Source organism: Spinacia oleracea, chromosome 2 (genome assembly GCF_020520425.1).
Source record: "Spinacia oleracea cultivar Varoflay chromosome 2, BTI_SOV_V1, whole genome shotgun sequence".
Lineage (NCBI taxonomy): Eukaryota > Viridiplantae > Streptophyta > Magnoliopsida > Caryophyllales > Amaranthaceae > Spinacia > Spinacia oleracea.
In genome coordinates, this window is record NC_079488.1 from 79,887,584 (window position 1) to 79,904,770 (window position 17,187).

Sequence of the window (17,187 nt, forward strand, 5' to 3'; positions counted from 1 at the left end):
TTTTGTTGGGCTAGACAAGGCTTTTCTCCCAGTAGTGTAAGGTTTTGTTAGTATAGTTTTTAAATTAATTATGATCCGTAATGGTTTTTGACATTGTTTTGATCAATTAGCTTATGTTTTTGACATTTGACATTGTTTTGATCAATTAGCTTATGTTTTTGACATTTGACATTGTTTTGATCAATTAGCTTATGTTTTTGACATTTGACATTGCTATGATCAATTGGCTTATGGTTTTTACATTGTTTGTAATATGATCAATTGAGGCAACTCTTAATTGCGTCTTGACTATCTAAGGTACGTAGTATTTCGTGTGATTGTAAGTTTTAAGCAGCAGTTTGATTCTTTTTTCACTATGCCTAAGAAACAATATGTCAACAATTTCAATAAGTCTCATCTTAATTAACACTTCGACAAATTGAGTTGAGAGAACTGCAGTATTTGGTTCAAAGTTCAGTTAGAGTGATACGAAAGAGTATATTAATTCATTGTTGACATACACACTTAAAATGTTGGAGGCAAAGGACAACAATTTCTGCCGTGGAGGATCAAACATATAGCAATTAGATTGATCTGTTTATAATGTGGACATCGTAGGAAATAACACACAAATTGTAATGTCTATGATAAATGCTCGGTTTGATTGACAAGCCAAGACACGACACTAAGGAGAACACTTCGATACATCATTCATACATAGAGCACTAAATTATGAAATAAATTATGTATAAGAAGTACTATGTGTCTATGTTCACAATTACTCCATACCGTGTATTAGACTAAGTTCACAATAGCAAAAATGTAAATCAAATCAATAGTGCAACAAATGAGATTCAAGCTACCAATTGAGGTTGGCATGAGTGGTTAAGGGCCTCTTGCTCCTTAACCAAGGTCTCAGGTTCGAACCTTGGGAATGGAAAAAATCTCAACTGGGAGGGATGCTGCCCATCGACGTACCCGTAGCGATTTAGGTAGCGGTTAGCGGTTGAGTTAGCGGTTGGGTAGCTTTTGTCAAACGTTAAAATTAGTAGCGTTTAAGGTAGCGGGTAGCGTTTGACAAATTTATAATAAAGTTTTAAATAATATTCTTGCTTTTATTTTTATTTTTATAATATCAACCGCTACTTTTACCGAACATTCATATTAGTTACCGCTACTTCGACAGCTAACCGTTACCCGCTACTATTCACCGCTACCCGCTACTCAACCGCTAACCGCTAACCGCTAACCGCTACCGCTAATTTTGCCGAACAGGGCCTGAAAATGAAATTATTATAGGCAAATATGTACAACTTCTCTACTTGGAACAAATACCAAAAAAATCATTTTCATATTTTAGGCGAATTTAATGATAGTATTTGCCTAAATAATAAAAGAAGGAGGTTGATTTTAAATTCAATTTTATAAAACTGGCAGTTTTGACATTTTCATAGATTCATAGAACTACTACGTATAATATAGAGAACTTAGAAACGCAAGTTTGTTTGGTTTGTGTACGGAATACTTCAGCGCCGAAAGGGAAAAGAAATTCCGAGTAAACCAAATTAGGCAATTGAAGGAAAGCTCATTGACATATATAGAAAAGGCGTAATACATAACCATTCTGAAAGAGTAAAAGAGTGCAAGCTACACTTTTACAAACAATAAAAGGGTGGGAAAGTTTGTTTGAGCAATCACAATCAATCATCGTCAGTCACTATCGCAGCATTGTGAAAGCTTGCATTGAGTACATTGTACATCTTCAGGATGCAAAATCTCTACAAGATGATCAGAACTCAATACTCATCGTAGTAACTGCAAGGATGAACAAAAAGATAGATAAATAGTACGTGAGTCACTTTTAACATATACGGAGTATAAAAAAATAAAAAAATAAAAAGACCAGAATTGCAAAATAGATAATACTCTCTAGCAAAAAATTCTACCTTGAGAAGAATCAATGAGTCGAGGTGTCAATATACAACACTTGAGAACTTTCCCGAAAAAGTCACCACATGCCACCGTACCACCTCAGTAAAAAAGAGCTCCAAAGGGGAATCAGTGTTCTTGCGCTTAGCAAAGAAGTTGGCATGAGTTACGTAAGGGAACTCTGGGTTCATTACTAGCAAAGTATTGCTCAACAAAGGAGCAACAAGCTCATATTCATAGCCCTGAAATTAAGTAAACAAAATGGATTCATTAGCATAAAGGATAAATAAGAGAATGATTAGGTTAAAATAAAAGTGCCAAAGTTGTAACTTGCCAGAGCCCGCTTAGCACAACAAAGAGTTTGCTCATAAACATTTTTCTCAAGCACGGTCAACTCATGCAAGGAATGAGCAACGGAAGGATTTCATCAAGACGTAAACGTCCATCCTCATCAAATACTTGTAACCATTCTTCTTTGGGACTAGAGTCGTTTTGAGGGGATTCACCATCTTTGCCGTTGCTGTTGCTGATGGTCTCTCTGTCGAATTTGGAGGCATATCCAATATGGATATATAAGAGTTTGCAATGTCTTTGGTCTGCAATGTCCCAATGCAACAATCAAATTTAATGCAGCAAAACTAAAATCTATTAAAAACATAAAAGTTTGACTGCTTTGTCAATTGATATAGTATAGCATCAGACGTAAAACACTCATTCAATATTTGAAACATTGTTAAGACATTACAGAAACTCTAAGCAAGTGAAAACATAAGAAAACTAGATGATTGAACCCTAACAGAGCTGAAAACAAAGAAAAAAACCCCCAATTTTGACCTTAAAAAACTGCAAATAACGAGTATGCAATACACAATCAAGGGGCATAAAATTGTAGCCCGAAATCGAACCAAAAAGAGAAAAAAAATCCCCAAATTTGACCTTTAATAACTGCAATCATCGAGATACAATACAATAAATGACAGTAAATTGTTACCATAACCGAAGAAAATGCTCCATTTTGATGTAAAAACAGCAATCAACCCATACACAGGACAACACAACTGCAATCAACCAGCTAAAATGACATCAATTGTAACCCTAACAAAGCCAAAAATCAAAGAATAAAGCCCAAAAAATACCTAAAAACTGCAATCAACTAGCATAAAGATAATCGAAGAGCGTGAAATTGTAACCGAAATCAAGGTACAAATCAACACAGAACCAAACAATCTAGGGTTTTTTAATAATATAGATTAAACAGTGAGAGAGAGAAATTACAAACATTTTAATTGGCGGGATATTGAGATCCGTGATTTCATCGTTCTGGAAGAAGTGTTTGAAAAATCGCTTGGCATTATTCACATCCATGTTCTTCTCCATTTCCGCCACCATCTCTTTTTCCGTCATCTCCTCCATCTACGTACTCAGTACCTCTATCTCTCGCTTTCCGATTGGTGGGGTCCGGGGAAGCAGGTTAACCGTAAGGTTGTAATTGAGCAGAGTACTCCATTTCCTACTTGAATTATACCCGTGTTAGGAATCCCAAAGACTCGTATGTGACAAAGTCACCCCATCAAGTTAATGCCGTGACATGTTCACACCGGAATGAATTACGTTGTTTAGTGTAGCCCAAAAGACTAGAGTTTATAAACAAAACAAGCAACAATGGTTTAGCCTCAAATCTTATATGTCACCAGCCACACGACCTACACCATCAACTTCATGGTGTGACGTGTTCACACTTACAAATAAGCCCAACATATTGGTTAACAGAATCGACAAGTAACACCAGTATAGAAAATTAAGTAACATCATCATATAAAATAAAGTAACAACAGTTTATACAAATAACTTCTAACATGAAACTGCAATAAAACAAGAAAAGTAACAGCGAATACAATGTATACGTAACACCAGCATAGAAAGTCAAGTAACACCAGATATACAAGAAACCTCTAACATGAAATTGAATAAAATGCAATAAAATAAGAAAAGTAACAACGTAGAAAATAAAGTAATGTCAGTCTAAGTAAAGTGTCGTATAAGTAATACTAACATAGAAAATAAAGTAATGTTAGTCTATAAAAGGACCTCTAACATGAAAACGAGGAAACCGCAATAAAATAACTACTTAAAGTAACAGCGAATACAATATATAAGTAACACCGGCGTAGAAAGTCAAGTAACATCGGTCTACAAGGAACTTCTAACATGAAACTGTAATAAAACAAGGAAAATAACAACGAATATAATGTATAAGTAATACCAACATAGAAATTAAAGTAACGTTAGTCTATACAAGGAACCTCTAACATGAAATAGAAGAACCTGCAGTAAAACGAGAAAAGTAACAACAAATACAACGTATAAGTAACACCAGCATAGAAACTCAAGTAACACCATACAGTCAATAACTTTCTCCGTAGTAGCTACGAGCGAGAGAGTTGCGCGCACGTCACATATCAAGTTGATGGTGTGACTGGTCATACAGGAGACGCGCTAATGGTTTAACTACCTGTTTTAACCCTTACTCAAAAAAGCAGGTCGCAAGATGATAGCTGGGAACATATTTTTTTTTTTGTGTTAGGAATCGGTTCACCCTTAGGGCTAATTTAATCCGGATTCAGGGCGAGTTTTGGGTGGATAGGTTTCAGTCCCCTCCTAATTGTTGTTGTGGGGGATCGAATACGAGGTCTTCCCTACCAAGTTCAGCCTTAATCACCACTAAACCAACAGACGATTACTCTATTTTTGTTGGAGGTGGTTAAGTTAATTGTACCTTAATAATATTACACGTTAGTAATTAATATAATGGAGTTGTTGATCTTTTTGGATTTAACATTGTAATATAGTAATTGTGTCTATCGTTTATAATTAAGTAACATATATTAAAAAAAACACGGTTGCTATACGCAACCTTCAATTACTTTGGCGCACCCCTGTAAAAAATCAGAAATACCCTTTTTAATTCTTTGGTTTCTGTATGAAATAGTTAACTATATTTTGTTCAATCTGTATGAAATAGTTAACTCTATTTTGTTCAATCTGTACGAAATAGTTAGTTCCACTATGTTCAATCTATACGAAATAGCTAATTCTGTTTTGTTCAATATGTACAAAATGGAAGTGTATATTTCATATAAGTTACATGAAGTGACTCGAAAAAAACAGAAAAAAACGGATATTACCTCAATTCCAAGGTCTTCCAATTCAAAAAAAATCGTCAATGTCAATCCAAATACGTATTCTAATTTTATCACATACACGTTACACTAAAAAAATTCAAGTTTACGTGAATAAAAATAATAGGGGAAAAGGTTGAGAGAAAACAATAAAAGTGGGGGTTAGGTTTTTTTTTCCAGAATGAAACAAATGAAAGAAAAAAGGGTTGCGTTAAGTAAAATCATGCTGCATTTAGCAACCCCCAAAAAACCTTAGTAATGTTAGTAGTAACTGTGCCTAATATTTAAAGTAACACTATTAACATACAAAAGTAACCATAGTAAAATACTTTGTATTAAAGTAACATTCTTATATTTTAACTGAATAAGTAGCTTGATCAAAAGTGTCTCTTCTAAAACTATAAAAATAATTGAGATTATAAAAAGAAGTAACCGATTACAAATAAAAGAAACTTTAATAATATTAGTAGTGACTGTGTCTATTTAAAAGTAGCACCATTGACATACAAAAAGTAACCCCGGTAAAACATTAAAGAAACCCCCTAATGTTTTAAGTGACTAAGTAACTATGTAGGTGGATTAAAAGTAACTCTTTTAAAATTATAAAAGTAACTGAAATTACAAATAGAAGTAATCCTTAGTAATATTAGTAGTGATTGTGCCTAATGTTTAATAGTAGTCATTCACAAACAAAAAGTAACTCTAGTAAAATACTAAAGTAACGTCCTGATATTTTATAAATTAAAGAAACTTTCTAATATTTTATATGATAAAGGCCCCTTGATTATATGTGAAGTAATACATTTATAACTGTGAGGTTATGACAAATATAAAATATATATTCATGCGGAAAAACCATAAACTCAGGTATCCAAATTAATTGTCACATAGTCAATTAGCATAATTCAGGATACATACATGTGACGCGTGCCTTCCCTAGCTGCTCCCGAACCGAATAAGAACAAGTTTAGGACTCCAAGTGTCATCCCTCCGTAGATAGTCCACAGCACGTTCGGATCCGCCTTAGATTCAATTAACCAGAACATAGTCTAAGGTTTTACGTTATTCGAAACTTACTTATTTTGGCAAATTATTAAGTTAGTTTAATCTTAAACTATATGAATACTTGTGATTGATGTGTTATAAATTGTGATTATGTATCACCTATTTATAGGGAGGAAATATCGGACTTAGATTTCCACTAGGATTCAATTTACTAATTCGATTAGAATTCTACTTAAATTATTCCTTTTGAATTAAGTGTTTAATCAAACAACTAACTCTCGTGGATTTAGCAAAACAGTTAATCGGACAATCCTAAGCGTTTAAGGATTTGCACGAACACACACACACGCAGCTCACGAAGGGGCGCGTTGTGCGCGCGACTCGGCCCAGCTGGAAGTCACGCGGCCCACTGTAAGGGCGCTGCTGCTGCTGGCCTTGCCTTGCTTGGCGGGCTTCGCTGCTGCTGCTGCTCGCTTGCGCGGGCTTCGCTAGGCGCAGGCCTGGCTTCGTGCTGGGCCTTGCGTCTAGCAAGCTCGTCCGATGTTTATTTCGTACGTCGCGCTTCCGATTCGTTTTCCGATTCTGGAATTCATTTCCGATTCGAACAATATTTAATATTTCCGTTTCCGGAATTTATTTCCGTTTCCGATAATATTTTCTATTTCGGCAATATTTCCGTTTCTGGCAATATTTCCGATTACGGCAATATTTCCATTTCCAATAATATTTTCCGACACGTACCATGTTTCCGTTTCCGGCAACATCTACGACTTGGATAATATTCATGCCGCTTGTGAGCAAATCACAAGTCCTTTGCAACCGGCTCTTGCTATTACTACTCTTCTACTCCTTTCCTTGAGTTTCAATTGTATCAGGTTTTTAAAGGACCCTTCAGATTATTGTCCCTATATTTCAGTCTTCAAGAAAATCAACATGAATGGCGGCTTTGGCATGCTACTTGATCCGTGGCAATGTAAACAAAGTCAAGTCGATCAACAACCAGGAGGCCATCGGAGAAGATCTTGCTACCTATTTAGTGTTAAGTAGTTTGTGTTTAGGGTGTTATGTAATCTCGTTGTTGTGTTTGTAAACTTTTTAATTTATGCAATATTAATAATAAAAAAAAAAGAACGAAGTAAATCAATCGCAAAAAAAAAAAAAAAAACTAAACTAAAAAAAAAATTACAAACTCTAATATACTCTGTGGACAATTGTCTCCGAACAAGAGTGTGTGAAACAATTTTTAGTCAAATCAATTGCAAAAACCTCTAATTATTTATATGCTCATACACAAAGAGGTGTATTGTCTTAGAAACTCTAATTATTTATTGTATTCCAAATTATAATCATACACAAAAGAGGTTTATTGTCTTATAAATTCTAATTATCAATCTTATTCCAAATTATTTTTAACTAAACTTCATCTCTTATAAGAAAAGATAAGTTTTACATTTTAAAATTTCTTCACAAACTTCTATCAAATTCCTCAGTATTTACTTATATGTCACTCAATTTTTTTAATTCTAAAATAAGTTAAAATATCGATTTCTAATAATTTCCAAGGTGACACTCTGATAACTCAACAAATATGTCTGCTTCAAATATATATGTTAGATTACTTGTTAAAAAAAAGGTTTCATTTTCTTAGAACAAAAAGTTCATCTCAATAAACAATAAACAACAATCATTCACACCTAACGAGTCAAAAGTTCATCTTAATAAATAATACGTTCAATTTTGTTTTTTAATAAGGCAATAAAACTAGGCGTACTACCTATCTCACCCTTTCGGATGAGTGATGACCCACCATTTTCGGGTGAAATACAATGACTCCGAGATAAATAAATTAAATCAGAAAGAACATAGGAACTATACTCTAACCTCAAACTACTCAGTCCTAGTTCTAAGAAAAATAAACTTGGTGAATACCCTATGATGGTAAATGATTAACGAGTGATATAAACCCTTAAATCTCACCAAGAAATTAACCATAACTTGAAACTCAGAACCGCTGATTACCTAAACCAAACCCAAAAACAAAAACTAATTTTAAATTTTTTTTGAAAGAAAATAATAAAAAGCTAAAAAAGTACGTAATTACCTGAGTTACAAGAAAAATTAAGAAACAAAAAAAGCCCTTCAATATATACATCAAAATAGTAGCAGAATTACATATCAACAACTAAACAAAAAGCACACCACCATATTTGACAAGAAACATTGTCGATCGAGAAGAGACTGTCAGCTTGATCAATACGTTCATATTCCACAAAAGCATTTTAAAGCAAATTGCAATTAATTGACAATGTCAAAAGAAAAAAGTACAACGATTATCGTTCACATACCTTTGAGTAGCTATCATGATCCATGATTTAGGGCATTATAATTAACTTCATCTTGAATGTACTACGCTGTGTGTACCCATTTGCTTCACGTGAATTTTACAAAATTAATTTTGTTTATTTTATAAGTAATTTTTATTTAAAATTTCAGATTTTAGTTAGAATATGAATTAATTAAGTGATTTTTAAATCCCTTATTTTTTGTTTGGTGTGTTATAAATACCCTAATTCACTTGGATTTTTCTTAAATCTTTATAATTTTGCTTTGGTGCTCAATTCATATTAACTTTGGTGTTTTTTCAAACACTTATATATTTAAAAATAACCTTTTTTCAGGGCGCTAGTAGAAAATAGTGTAGAAAATAGTTTTTGTATAGTTTTTGTTATTTTTCTTATTGACCATCAATATATTAATTAATTAATTTGTTTGTGCATGTATTGTTCCTTATTTTATATACTGTATGAAACTATAATATTTACTTCCTTGTCTCAAACTATTATAAAAATGGAACGAAAATATATTGATGACTATTATTGCGCTTGAGCTTAGAGCACTTCCATCAGTGAGAAAATTTGCTCACTAGTAAAAATTGGTGAGGAAAAAAAAGAACACGGACTAAATCAATGGGGAAGAGAATTATTGCTCACGAGGAAACGAAAAAAAGAATGTGGGGCATTCATTTTTGGCTGAAAATCTCGCCAGAAATTGGGCCCCAGCACTAACCAATTTCTCTTGAATTTGGAAGAAATCACGCTACATTTCAAAAAAAATAAACCACCATATTTCCTCACCCAATCTCTGCATGACACGTGTCCCATTGTTTGATTAGCCAATCAGAATTTTATTCCTTTTTCTAAACAGCTATATTATTGTTAATGGGTAATTTTGCCTTAATTAATTTTTTTTAAATTTTTTTTTATACCAACGGTCATAAAATTTCAAGATCTATAAATGGAGACCAATTTTGCTATATTTTGACACACTTTCAAAAATCATTTTTCTCTCTCTAAAATCATCAAAATCATTTTTCATACTAAGTATTACTATAATTTGTTTTATTTTTTGAAAATTACTGAACATTTCCAATAGCATATATTTTCGAAAATCTTATTTCCGGTTGTTATTTAATAATTTTATTATTATTATTATTATTATTATTATTATTATTATTATTATTATTATTATTATTATTATTTTTATTATTATTATTATCATTATTATTGTCATTATTATTGTCATTATTATTATTATTATTATTATTATTATTATTATTATTATTATTATTATTATTATTATTATTGTGTTTGCGTATTTTTTAAAAATAAAATGGATCTTAAATACAAAATGGATGGAGTATGTGGGAAATAGAAAGTGTAGTGGGGTTTAGTGAATAGTAAAAGTAAAAGTGGTGAAATATATTTTTTTTAGCTCATTGGTGGGATGAGTTTGTTGTAGCAAAATTTGTATGTGAGAAAAATGATGTGGAGGAGTAAGAAAGTGGTAGAGAGATAATAGTGAGGTTTTTTTCCCCACCAATGAGAGTGGTCTTATGAGTTATTACTTATTAGTGTAAAGAGAGAATATAATTGGGGCTTTTTTTTTTTTTTTACAATTACACGTCCTCTGAATTTCTTCCGGTGGTACAAGTGATCGATAATTCGATACAAGGGAAATAAAAAAAATTGAATGGCAGTAGAAAAAAAAAGGAGGATAGAGAAGATTAAAAGTTCCAAGGTATTACGTAGTACGTAAAAATAAATGGTATTACTAAATGCAGAAAATAATTTCTTTATACAAAAATTAAAATAACAAAACTACCCAACATCTGAAATGGGATTTTACAGTCTTCATTCCAACCGTTTGCTTTTACAAGACATTTGACCATTGTTTGGTGGGGTAATATTCTGAACAAAAGGACTTGCGCGCACAGGGTGTACAATAAATTTATTGTACACCAAGATAACTTTAACCTTTTTTTTGTAACTTTAACCTAGTTTTGATTAACTTTTATATTAGTAAAAAATAATTGATAGATAAATATTTTAAAGGGTTAAATGATTAATTTTATACATTATTAGTGATTTTGAAAAAATAAGTTTTACTAAAATGAAAAAATTTATCACTTAAAAATAGATAACTTTTACATATATAAACTTAACTTTTAAGCATTTTGAGTTAACTTTTACTTCGATGTACAATATTTATTGTACACCCATTGTAAATAAGAATTTGTGTATTCTGAATATGCAAACTGGTGTGAAATATGGAGCCAAAGATCAGAGATACAGAGCTGCAAGAATTAGAAGAAAAGAAAAAGAGGAGGAAAAGAAAAAAGACGGGAGTAAGAGAGCCAAAATGTGAAACTAAGCTCTTTCTCATAGTCCATCTTCTCGGTGGTTGGAAAAATCACCGGCCAAAGATGAGCCACCGATGAGTGGCAAAATGGCCACCGATGAGTGGCAAAATGGTCCTCGAAAAACTCCCATAGTCTCTCTCACTGCTTCATTCTTAAGCTAATGACATCTATCGACTAGCAATCGTTGTTGCGTTTGATATATAACCAATAAGCGTGGTGTCGTGTTTGTTAGCAAATCGAAAAATTTGACAATTTAATCTGCCATTTTTACCTTTGATTCATAGCTTATTTAAACTAATTTCATCAATTTTAGGTTCTTTCTCCATAACCAGGTTAAGCTAACTTATCTTAGCCATAATCGAAAAATAATTTATCAAATAAGTGAATGAATAATAGCACAAATCTAATATATATAAGTGAGATGACATCAAGTTTGTACTCATTCAAGATTATAACTATGATCACCTTTTTCCGTTGACCATTACACATGTAACATTTAAGATATCAACAGTTGATGTGTAATCTCCTACTGAAATACTATCATCACCTTTTTAAGTTGTACAAAATAAAAGGTAAATTTGTCAAAAAGGACATTTTATAACTCAAATTTTGCGAGAAAGGACCTTATATAATTTTTTTGTGAAATCACATCTTAATGTAATTTTTTTTGCGAGAAAAGACCTAAGGGAAGTTTTTGGCATTGACTGAACTTTTCCGGCTTTTAACTTGCACGTGAGCAGCACGTGTGGCTTAAGTTGGCTAAAGACACTGATTTTCCCGAGTCTAGCATTTTCAAACTTGATTTTATTTCGATTTTTTTTTTAACTTTAGGTTTTAAAGCTTAGAATTTTGGAGGAAAATTGGGTGTGGTTAGCAAAATAAAGCCACACGTGCTTCTCACGTGCAAGTCAATGGCCTGAAAAGATCAGTCAATGCCGGAAACTTACTTTTGGTTGTCTTTCGCAAAAAAAATTACATTAAGGTGTGATTTCACAAAAAAAAAAATATACAAGGTCTTTTCTCGCAAAATTTGGATTATAAAAGGTCATTTTTAACAAATTTGCCAAAATAGAACTATAATATTCGTTGTTGATTTGTTTCGGTAACTCTCTTTTGAGAATGAAATTTGCTTATGCATGAATGTATGATACTACGTAGTACGTACATAACAAATTAAAAACCAAGTATACAAATTAAAAGTGTTAAATAGGATGAGTGGATCATTTGATACATATAACATGTTACTATGTTAGTCCGGAGGTTGATTTCCGGTTAAACCACAATTAGTTAGCTTTTTACGAGTTCTTTCGGGTTTAGGGTTTAAAAGATGTGTTCAAGACTCTAAATATTGGAGTAGGTTATAATTAGGCTTATGAGTCGAGTAAACTCTCTTTTGAAAATGAAATTTGATTATGCATGAATGTATGATACTTATCTTCTTCAAACTTCATGTCTTTGTTCAATAATCTACGATGACTGAATAGCTTTCGGGAAGCAGTTGATGCATGTGGACTACATGATGTGCCATTCTCTGGATACGAATTTACGTATGATAATGGGAGGGAGGCGGAGGAGAACGTCTATGTAGGTTTGATAGAGCAATATATGGCATCGAATGAATGGTCGTTCTGTTTTCCGTCCATTCACTTGCTGCACCTCGATCGCGAGTGGTCGGATCACGCTCCTTTGAAGCTCATCTTATGCAGGTTTGAGCAGTTATGAGCGACTGACGAGGGCTGTGAAGTGGTTATTGAGAATGCATGGCAAGTTGGCAGGGGGGTGGAGGATAAGTTAGGGACATGCGTGGATGAGTTAAAGTCTTGGAGTAGCGAAAAGTTCGGCACCATCTTCCGCGAATTAAAACAAAAGCGGAAGAAGCTTAAGAAGCTTAAGGCTCTCGCCAATGACGAGTGGGTAAGGGAAGAAGCCACTACGGCCCACCTCCGGGCAATTTGGAATAACCTGTGGAAGCTTCGGGTGTTGCCAAGAGTGAAGATTTTCGCGTGGAGGGCGGGGCTGGATGCGTTACCTACGCGACGCAATATTGGTCGACGGATTGCAAGTTACGATGGAACGTGTGGAGTGTGTCGAAAGGAAGAGGAGACAACGCTACACGCCACTCGTGACTGCCCGATGGCACGAGCTATATGGGGTAAGTCAAAGTTTGAGTTTGTGCTTTCTTGGCATTGTCGCTCGATGCTGGATTGGTGGGAAAGAAGCATTGCTGAGCTAGATGAGGAGGATATGGAGGAATTTATAACTCTTTGCTGGGCGGTGTGGGGGGCTCGAAATCAAGTGGTGGTGGCGCATGGGGCGGTGGAACCGGGCAAGACGGTAGCCTATGCTATGAAGGTTAGTGGAGAGGTTAGGGTCGAACTGGAGGGGAGTGCATGAGGTGGGAAATGGAAGTGGGGGGTCGGGGTGGGCGACTGAATGGTCGGGCCCGACAGAAGGGTGACACAAAATTAACGTTGATGCTGGCCAGATCGGAGAGTTGGGGTCCAGACTGGGAGCAGCGGTAAGGAGGCATGGCGGAGAGTTGGTGGGTTGTGCGGTGTATCAAGGTGCGGAGAAGTGGGAGGCGAAGGTGGGGGAAGCAAAGGCAGTCCTGCTGGGCATGGAGCTGGGTAAGGAGCTGAGGCTGAGCCGCATAATAGTTGAGAGTGATTGCCTTGCGGTGGTACAAGCTTTACGGGGCGGTGAGCGAGGTCGCAGCAGTTTTGACTTGGTGGTAGACGATATAATGAGTTTGATTTCCTGCTTCGAAGATATTAGATTTACTTTTGTTGAACGTAGTGGCAACCAACTAGCTCATAGTCTTGCCCATCTCCAACCTTGGGAGTTTGGGACAAGAAAGTGGTTTGATGATTTCCCTTGTAATCTGTTGGTTTTAGCTGAGGCTGATCTATCAATATAATACCCCCCTAGTGGGTTCTTTCAAAAAAAAATCTACGATGACAGTAACTAACTATATGACTTCCCAAAATTTTATTCGATGTTTGGAAGAATTCAAAAACCCAGGCACTAAAAATGCATGTTATAAAAAACTCTCAATTTTCACGATCTTTCTTTATACTAACTTCTAGAAATTAACCACGCTTTCTTCTCTCGACATGGGTTGAACCAAGCCGAACTCTAACATAGCTTGGCTTGGTTTGGTTAAAATTAATCGAGTATAAACTCGAGCTTAAGATTTCTTATCGAGCTAAGCTTAATTGAAACTTAGTAAGAGTTATTCGAGTTCAAGTCAAACTTTGAGCTTTTTCGAGGCCTCACTCGATAAATAGATAAAGCATATTCCAACAACAAACACAAACACAATAACATATTACTAATTTCTTAATCAACATTAAAACAATATTTCTCTTGGACAAGTTACGTAAAAATTCCCTCTTTGTCACTCAATTGAACGTTTAGGAATTAGCAGTATTGAAGGATATGCATTAATGCATAGTATATAACAATCACATAAACACGAATTATTTTTCTTCAACTTAACGAACTCACGAGTTTCCAGCCCAACACCATTGAATTTGAGTTTAATTAATTCCTTTAGTTATCGAACTATAATTTCAAGCTCAAGCTCAAGCTTGATTCATTAACAAACAAACCGAGCTCGAGCCGAACTTTTACCAAACCGATTCCGAATTGTCCATGGACAGTTTTGTTCATATCCACCCCTACTTGGTTAGAAACTACCCTTTGATACGCGTCAACAAGTCTATGATCTTTGCCATATTTGTTGTTTGTTGGAGACAAGAAGGGGGATGAACAACTCCAATCGCAACTCCATATCCATTTGAGCAATAAGAAGTCAATTCCTTATCCAACCGAGGAGCAGGCCAGAGCATGATTGAATCTAGTGTTATGTGGTTGCAGGTTCGTGACTCACTGCAGTTTAGATTGATAGCCACTTGACTTGCAGATGTGCCATAGAAATTTCTGTAGGTCACATCAGATATCCAAACTCCCATACTTTCCTTCATCATGGAAAGAAAAAAAAAGAGATTAAATCAAGCTAGTAAAAAACCATGATAGACTTTTAGAAATATGCTGTTTTAAGTTACCTTAATTTGAGAACCTTTGATAGAACCATAATGTTGATCTATGATTAGTGGGTTTTTCACTGTGTTGAAGAAGATGTTCTCAAATATGACTCGTCGAACAAATCCTCTTCCTTCCTTCTCAACCACAAGGATATTCACAAGTTAAGAGGTTAATTATGATTTAAGGGTGTGTATTGTTCGACTTATTTTGAGAAAAGTTCAGTTAATATAAGTTCTGACAAAATAAATTGAATAGAATAGAGCCTAAGTTTAAGTGAAAATGATATCTTGGGAGTTCAACGAGTTCATCAATCAATACTTTTACCTGCCATGTTTTGATCCGAGCTCCATTTGTAGTACCCTTAAAATAAACATTCTTTACCACAATGTTGCTCACTTGAACATAGTTTCCTCCTCTTCCTAAGCTACCAATGCTGTTTCGAAGAAAATATCAACATTTAAACGTTTAAATGTCGGTCTCAAAGAAGAAGAGACACTGATATGCTCAAAATAACAATTTAAGACAGATCAAAACATAATCCTCTATTAAACTTGTTGACTGATTCATTTCTATTTTAAAATCTACTATGATTACCTTATTCCGTGGCCCGGTCCACATGTAACATTCAAGATATCAATGTTGGATGTGTAATCTCCTACTGATATACAATCATCACCTGTTTATGAATTAAGATAGATAAAACAGCACACTGTAAGTAAGTTTATGTCTTTACTGATCTGTTCAGAAAACTCTTCTTTTGCGAATGAAATCTCTTAAACTATTATCTTTTCTTGCTATTCTGCAGGTAACTACACATTAGTTCTGAATGCAAAGAATGAACACTATGATATTTCAAATCTTGGACACGATTATACCTGTCCCTATTTCAGTGTTAGTGATGATGACATTACGAGCATGCTGAAGATGAATGCCATCAGTATTGGGGGTGTTCCCTGGAGCTTCAATCAACAGATTATCTATATGAAATGTATCACATCCAACTAAAGTAACGTGCGTCTGTGAACTGTTGATCAAGTGTATTCCAGACAGAGCAGTCTCATTACAACTAAGGAACTTTACTGCCTGTTCAAAGGAGTTGATAACAGTCAGAGAATTCAGTTTTGTTTTTCTTCTGACATTTACGCGTATTAGACAGAAATCTCGTGTTCTTTATTGTGTTTCTGAAGCAATAGCCACAGTACTTACAGTTGGAGCTAGTTTGGTGCATCCACTCTGAAAAATCAAACAAGGAAATGAGAAGAACAAGTTACTTTATAGCTTCGTAGATTAACTGCTAGCTAATTCTAATGCAGGAAAGAAAAAGTTTACTTTATTTTTCATCTAATTACCATGGCAGGGTGATATTTACATGATTGATTCCACCAACCAAAGCCTTGTCCATTAACTGTGCCACTGCCATAAACTCGAAGGCCTCTTACTCCGTTGAATGCTAGCCACTGGCTTGGATCATGTTTTTCCCAGGCAGAAGGTAAAGGAGGTGCCACTATTTCCCCTAGTATCTATGTTCAGATAAAAGAAGGATGAGCTAGAAACATATGTTGTACAACATTTTTGTTAAATTCAAGGCACAAAATGTATGAAAATTCCAAACCTGAAAGTTGATGTTATCTGGCTTGCAAGGGCCAGTGAAAACAATGGGGTTCACCAGGAATGATTTCCACCTTGGAACAAGCAATGTCGGATTGTCTACTTCCGAGTTGCATACTACTTTCCAAGCATTTAAGAATGCCTGTACCAGAACAAAGAAACATTTTACAGTTATTCTAATTTCTGAATAACTGAAAAGGACCTGTATTTGAGACCATGAAATGGTGATCAAGGAAGAATTAAGACAGAGGAATGGAACCTGAGAACTGTCGTTGTTGATGTTGTTGATAGCTCCATAGTCTAAGACATCGAAATGGTTAGAACTCGAGCATGCATATTGAAGTGTTATGTTCATGCAAACTAGCTGAAAGATTAGCATTGAGCCTGCAACGTCCTGCCACTTTACATTTGAGAGAGACAAGTATCGTTAAGTGTTATGTTCAAATCTCTGCTGTTCTATTGAAGTATGCAACTATAAGTGTCCATGAGCTAATATGCGGTGTCTTATTGAACAAATAATTTAATCAAAATGATGCACATTATGCTTCAGAAAGAGTAATAGACGAAAGTAAAAGAATATAAAATTCAATGCAAATTCCTTCATCATTCATGCAAAGACATATTACTCAGGAATCAGGATGAAAGAACATATGCTAAAAAAATCAGTTTAAAATAAAGGAAAATGGAAGAATGGTTAGGAAAGATTCTGTTTAATAAAATAAACTAAAAAAAGTAATATGT

The 17,187-nt window shown here is 34.5% G+C and overlaps 2 protein-coding genes and 1 long non-coding RNA gene across 3 annotated transcripts; 1 reads left to right on the plus strand and 2 right to left on the minus strand.

The window, feature by feature from the left end:
* Positions 1 to 1,552: 1,552 nt before the first annotated feature.
* Positions 1,553 to 2,149, minus strand: LOC110776567 (uncharacterized). Its single transcript, XR_002530187.2, has 2 exons — positions 1,926 to 2,149; positions 1,553 to 1,794 (listed from the first exon to the last, which is right to left on the minus strand). It is a non-coding gene; the product is annotated as an uncharacterized lncRNA (long non-coding RNA).
* Positions 2,150 to 12,924: 10,775 nt separating this feature from the next.
* Positions 12,925 to 13,708, plus strand: LOC130467565 (uncharacterized). The gene is made up of 2 exons (XM_056836109.1): positions 12,925 to 13,143; positions 13,277 to 13,708. Exons 1-2 carry the CDS (start codon positions 12,925 to 12,927, stop codon positions 13,706 to 13,708), a joined length of 651 nt encoding a protein of 216 aa, XP_056692087.1.
* Positions 13,709 to 14,112: 404 nt separating this feature from the next.
* On the minus strand, positions 14,113 to 16,872 carry LOC110776565 (probable polygalacturonase At1g80170). The gene is made up of 9 exons (XM_021981125.2): positions 16,706 to 16,872; positions 16,451 to 16,588; positions 16,188 to 16,358; positions 16,045 to 16,071; positions 15,714 to 15,921; positions 15,433 to 15,514; positions 15,163 to 15,271; positions 14,859 to 14,972; positions 14,113 to 14,771 (listed from the first exon to the last, which is right to left on the minus strand). The coding sequence occupies exons 1-9, from the start codon at positions 16,823 to 16,825 to the stop codon at positions 14,487 to 14,489; spliced, it is 1,254 nt and encodes a 417-aa protein (XP_021836817.2). The 5' UTR covers positions 16,826 to 16,872; the 3' UTR covers positions 14,113 to 14,486.
* Between the last annotated feature and the right edge of the window lie 315 nt (positions 16,873 to 17,187).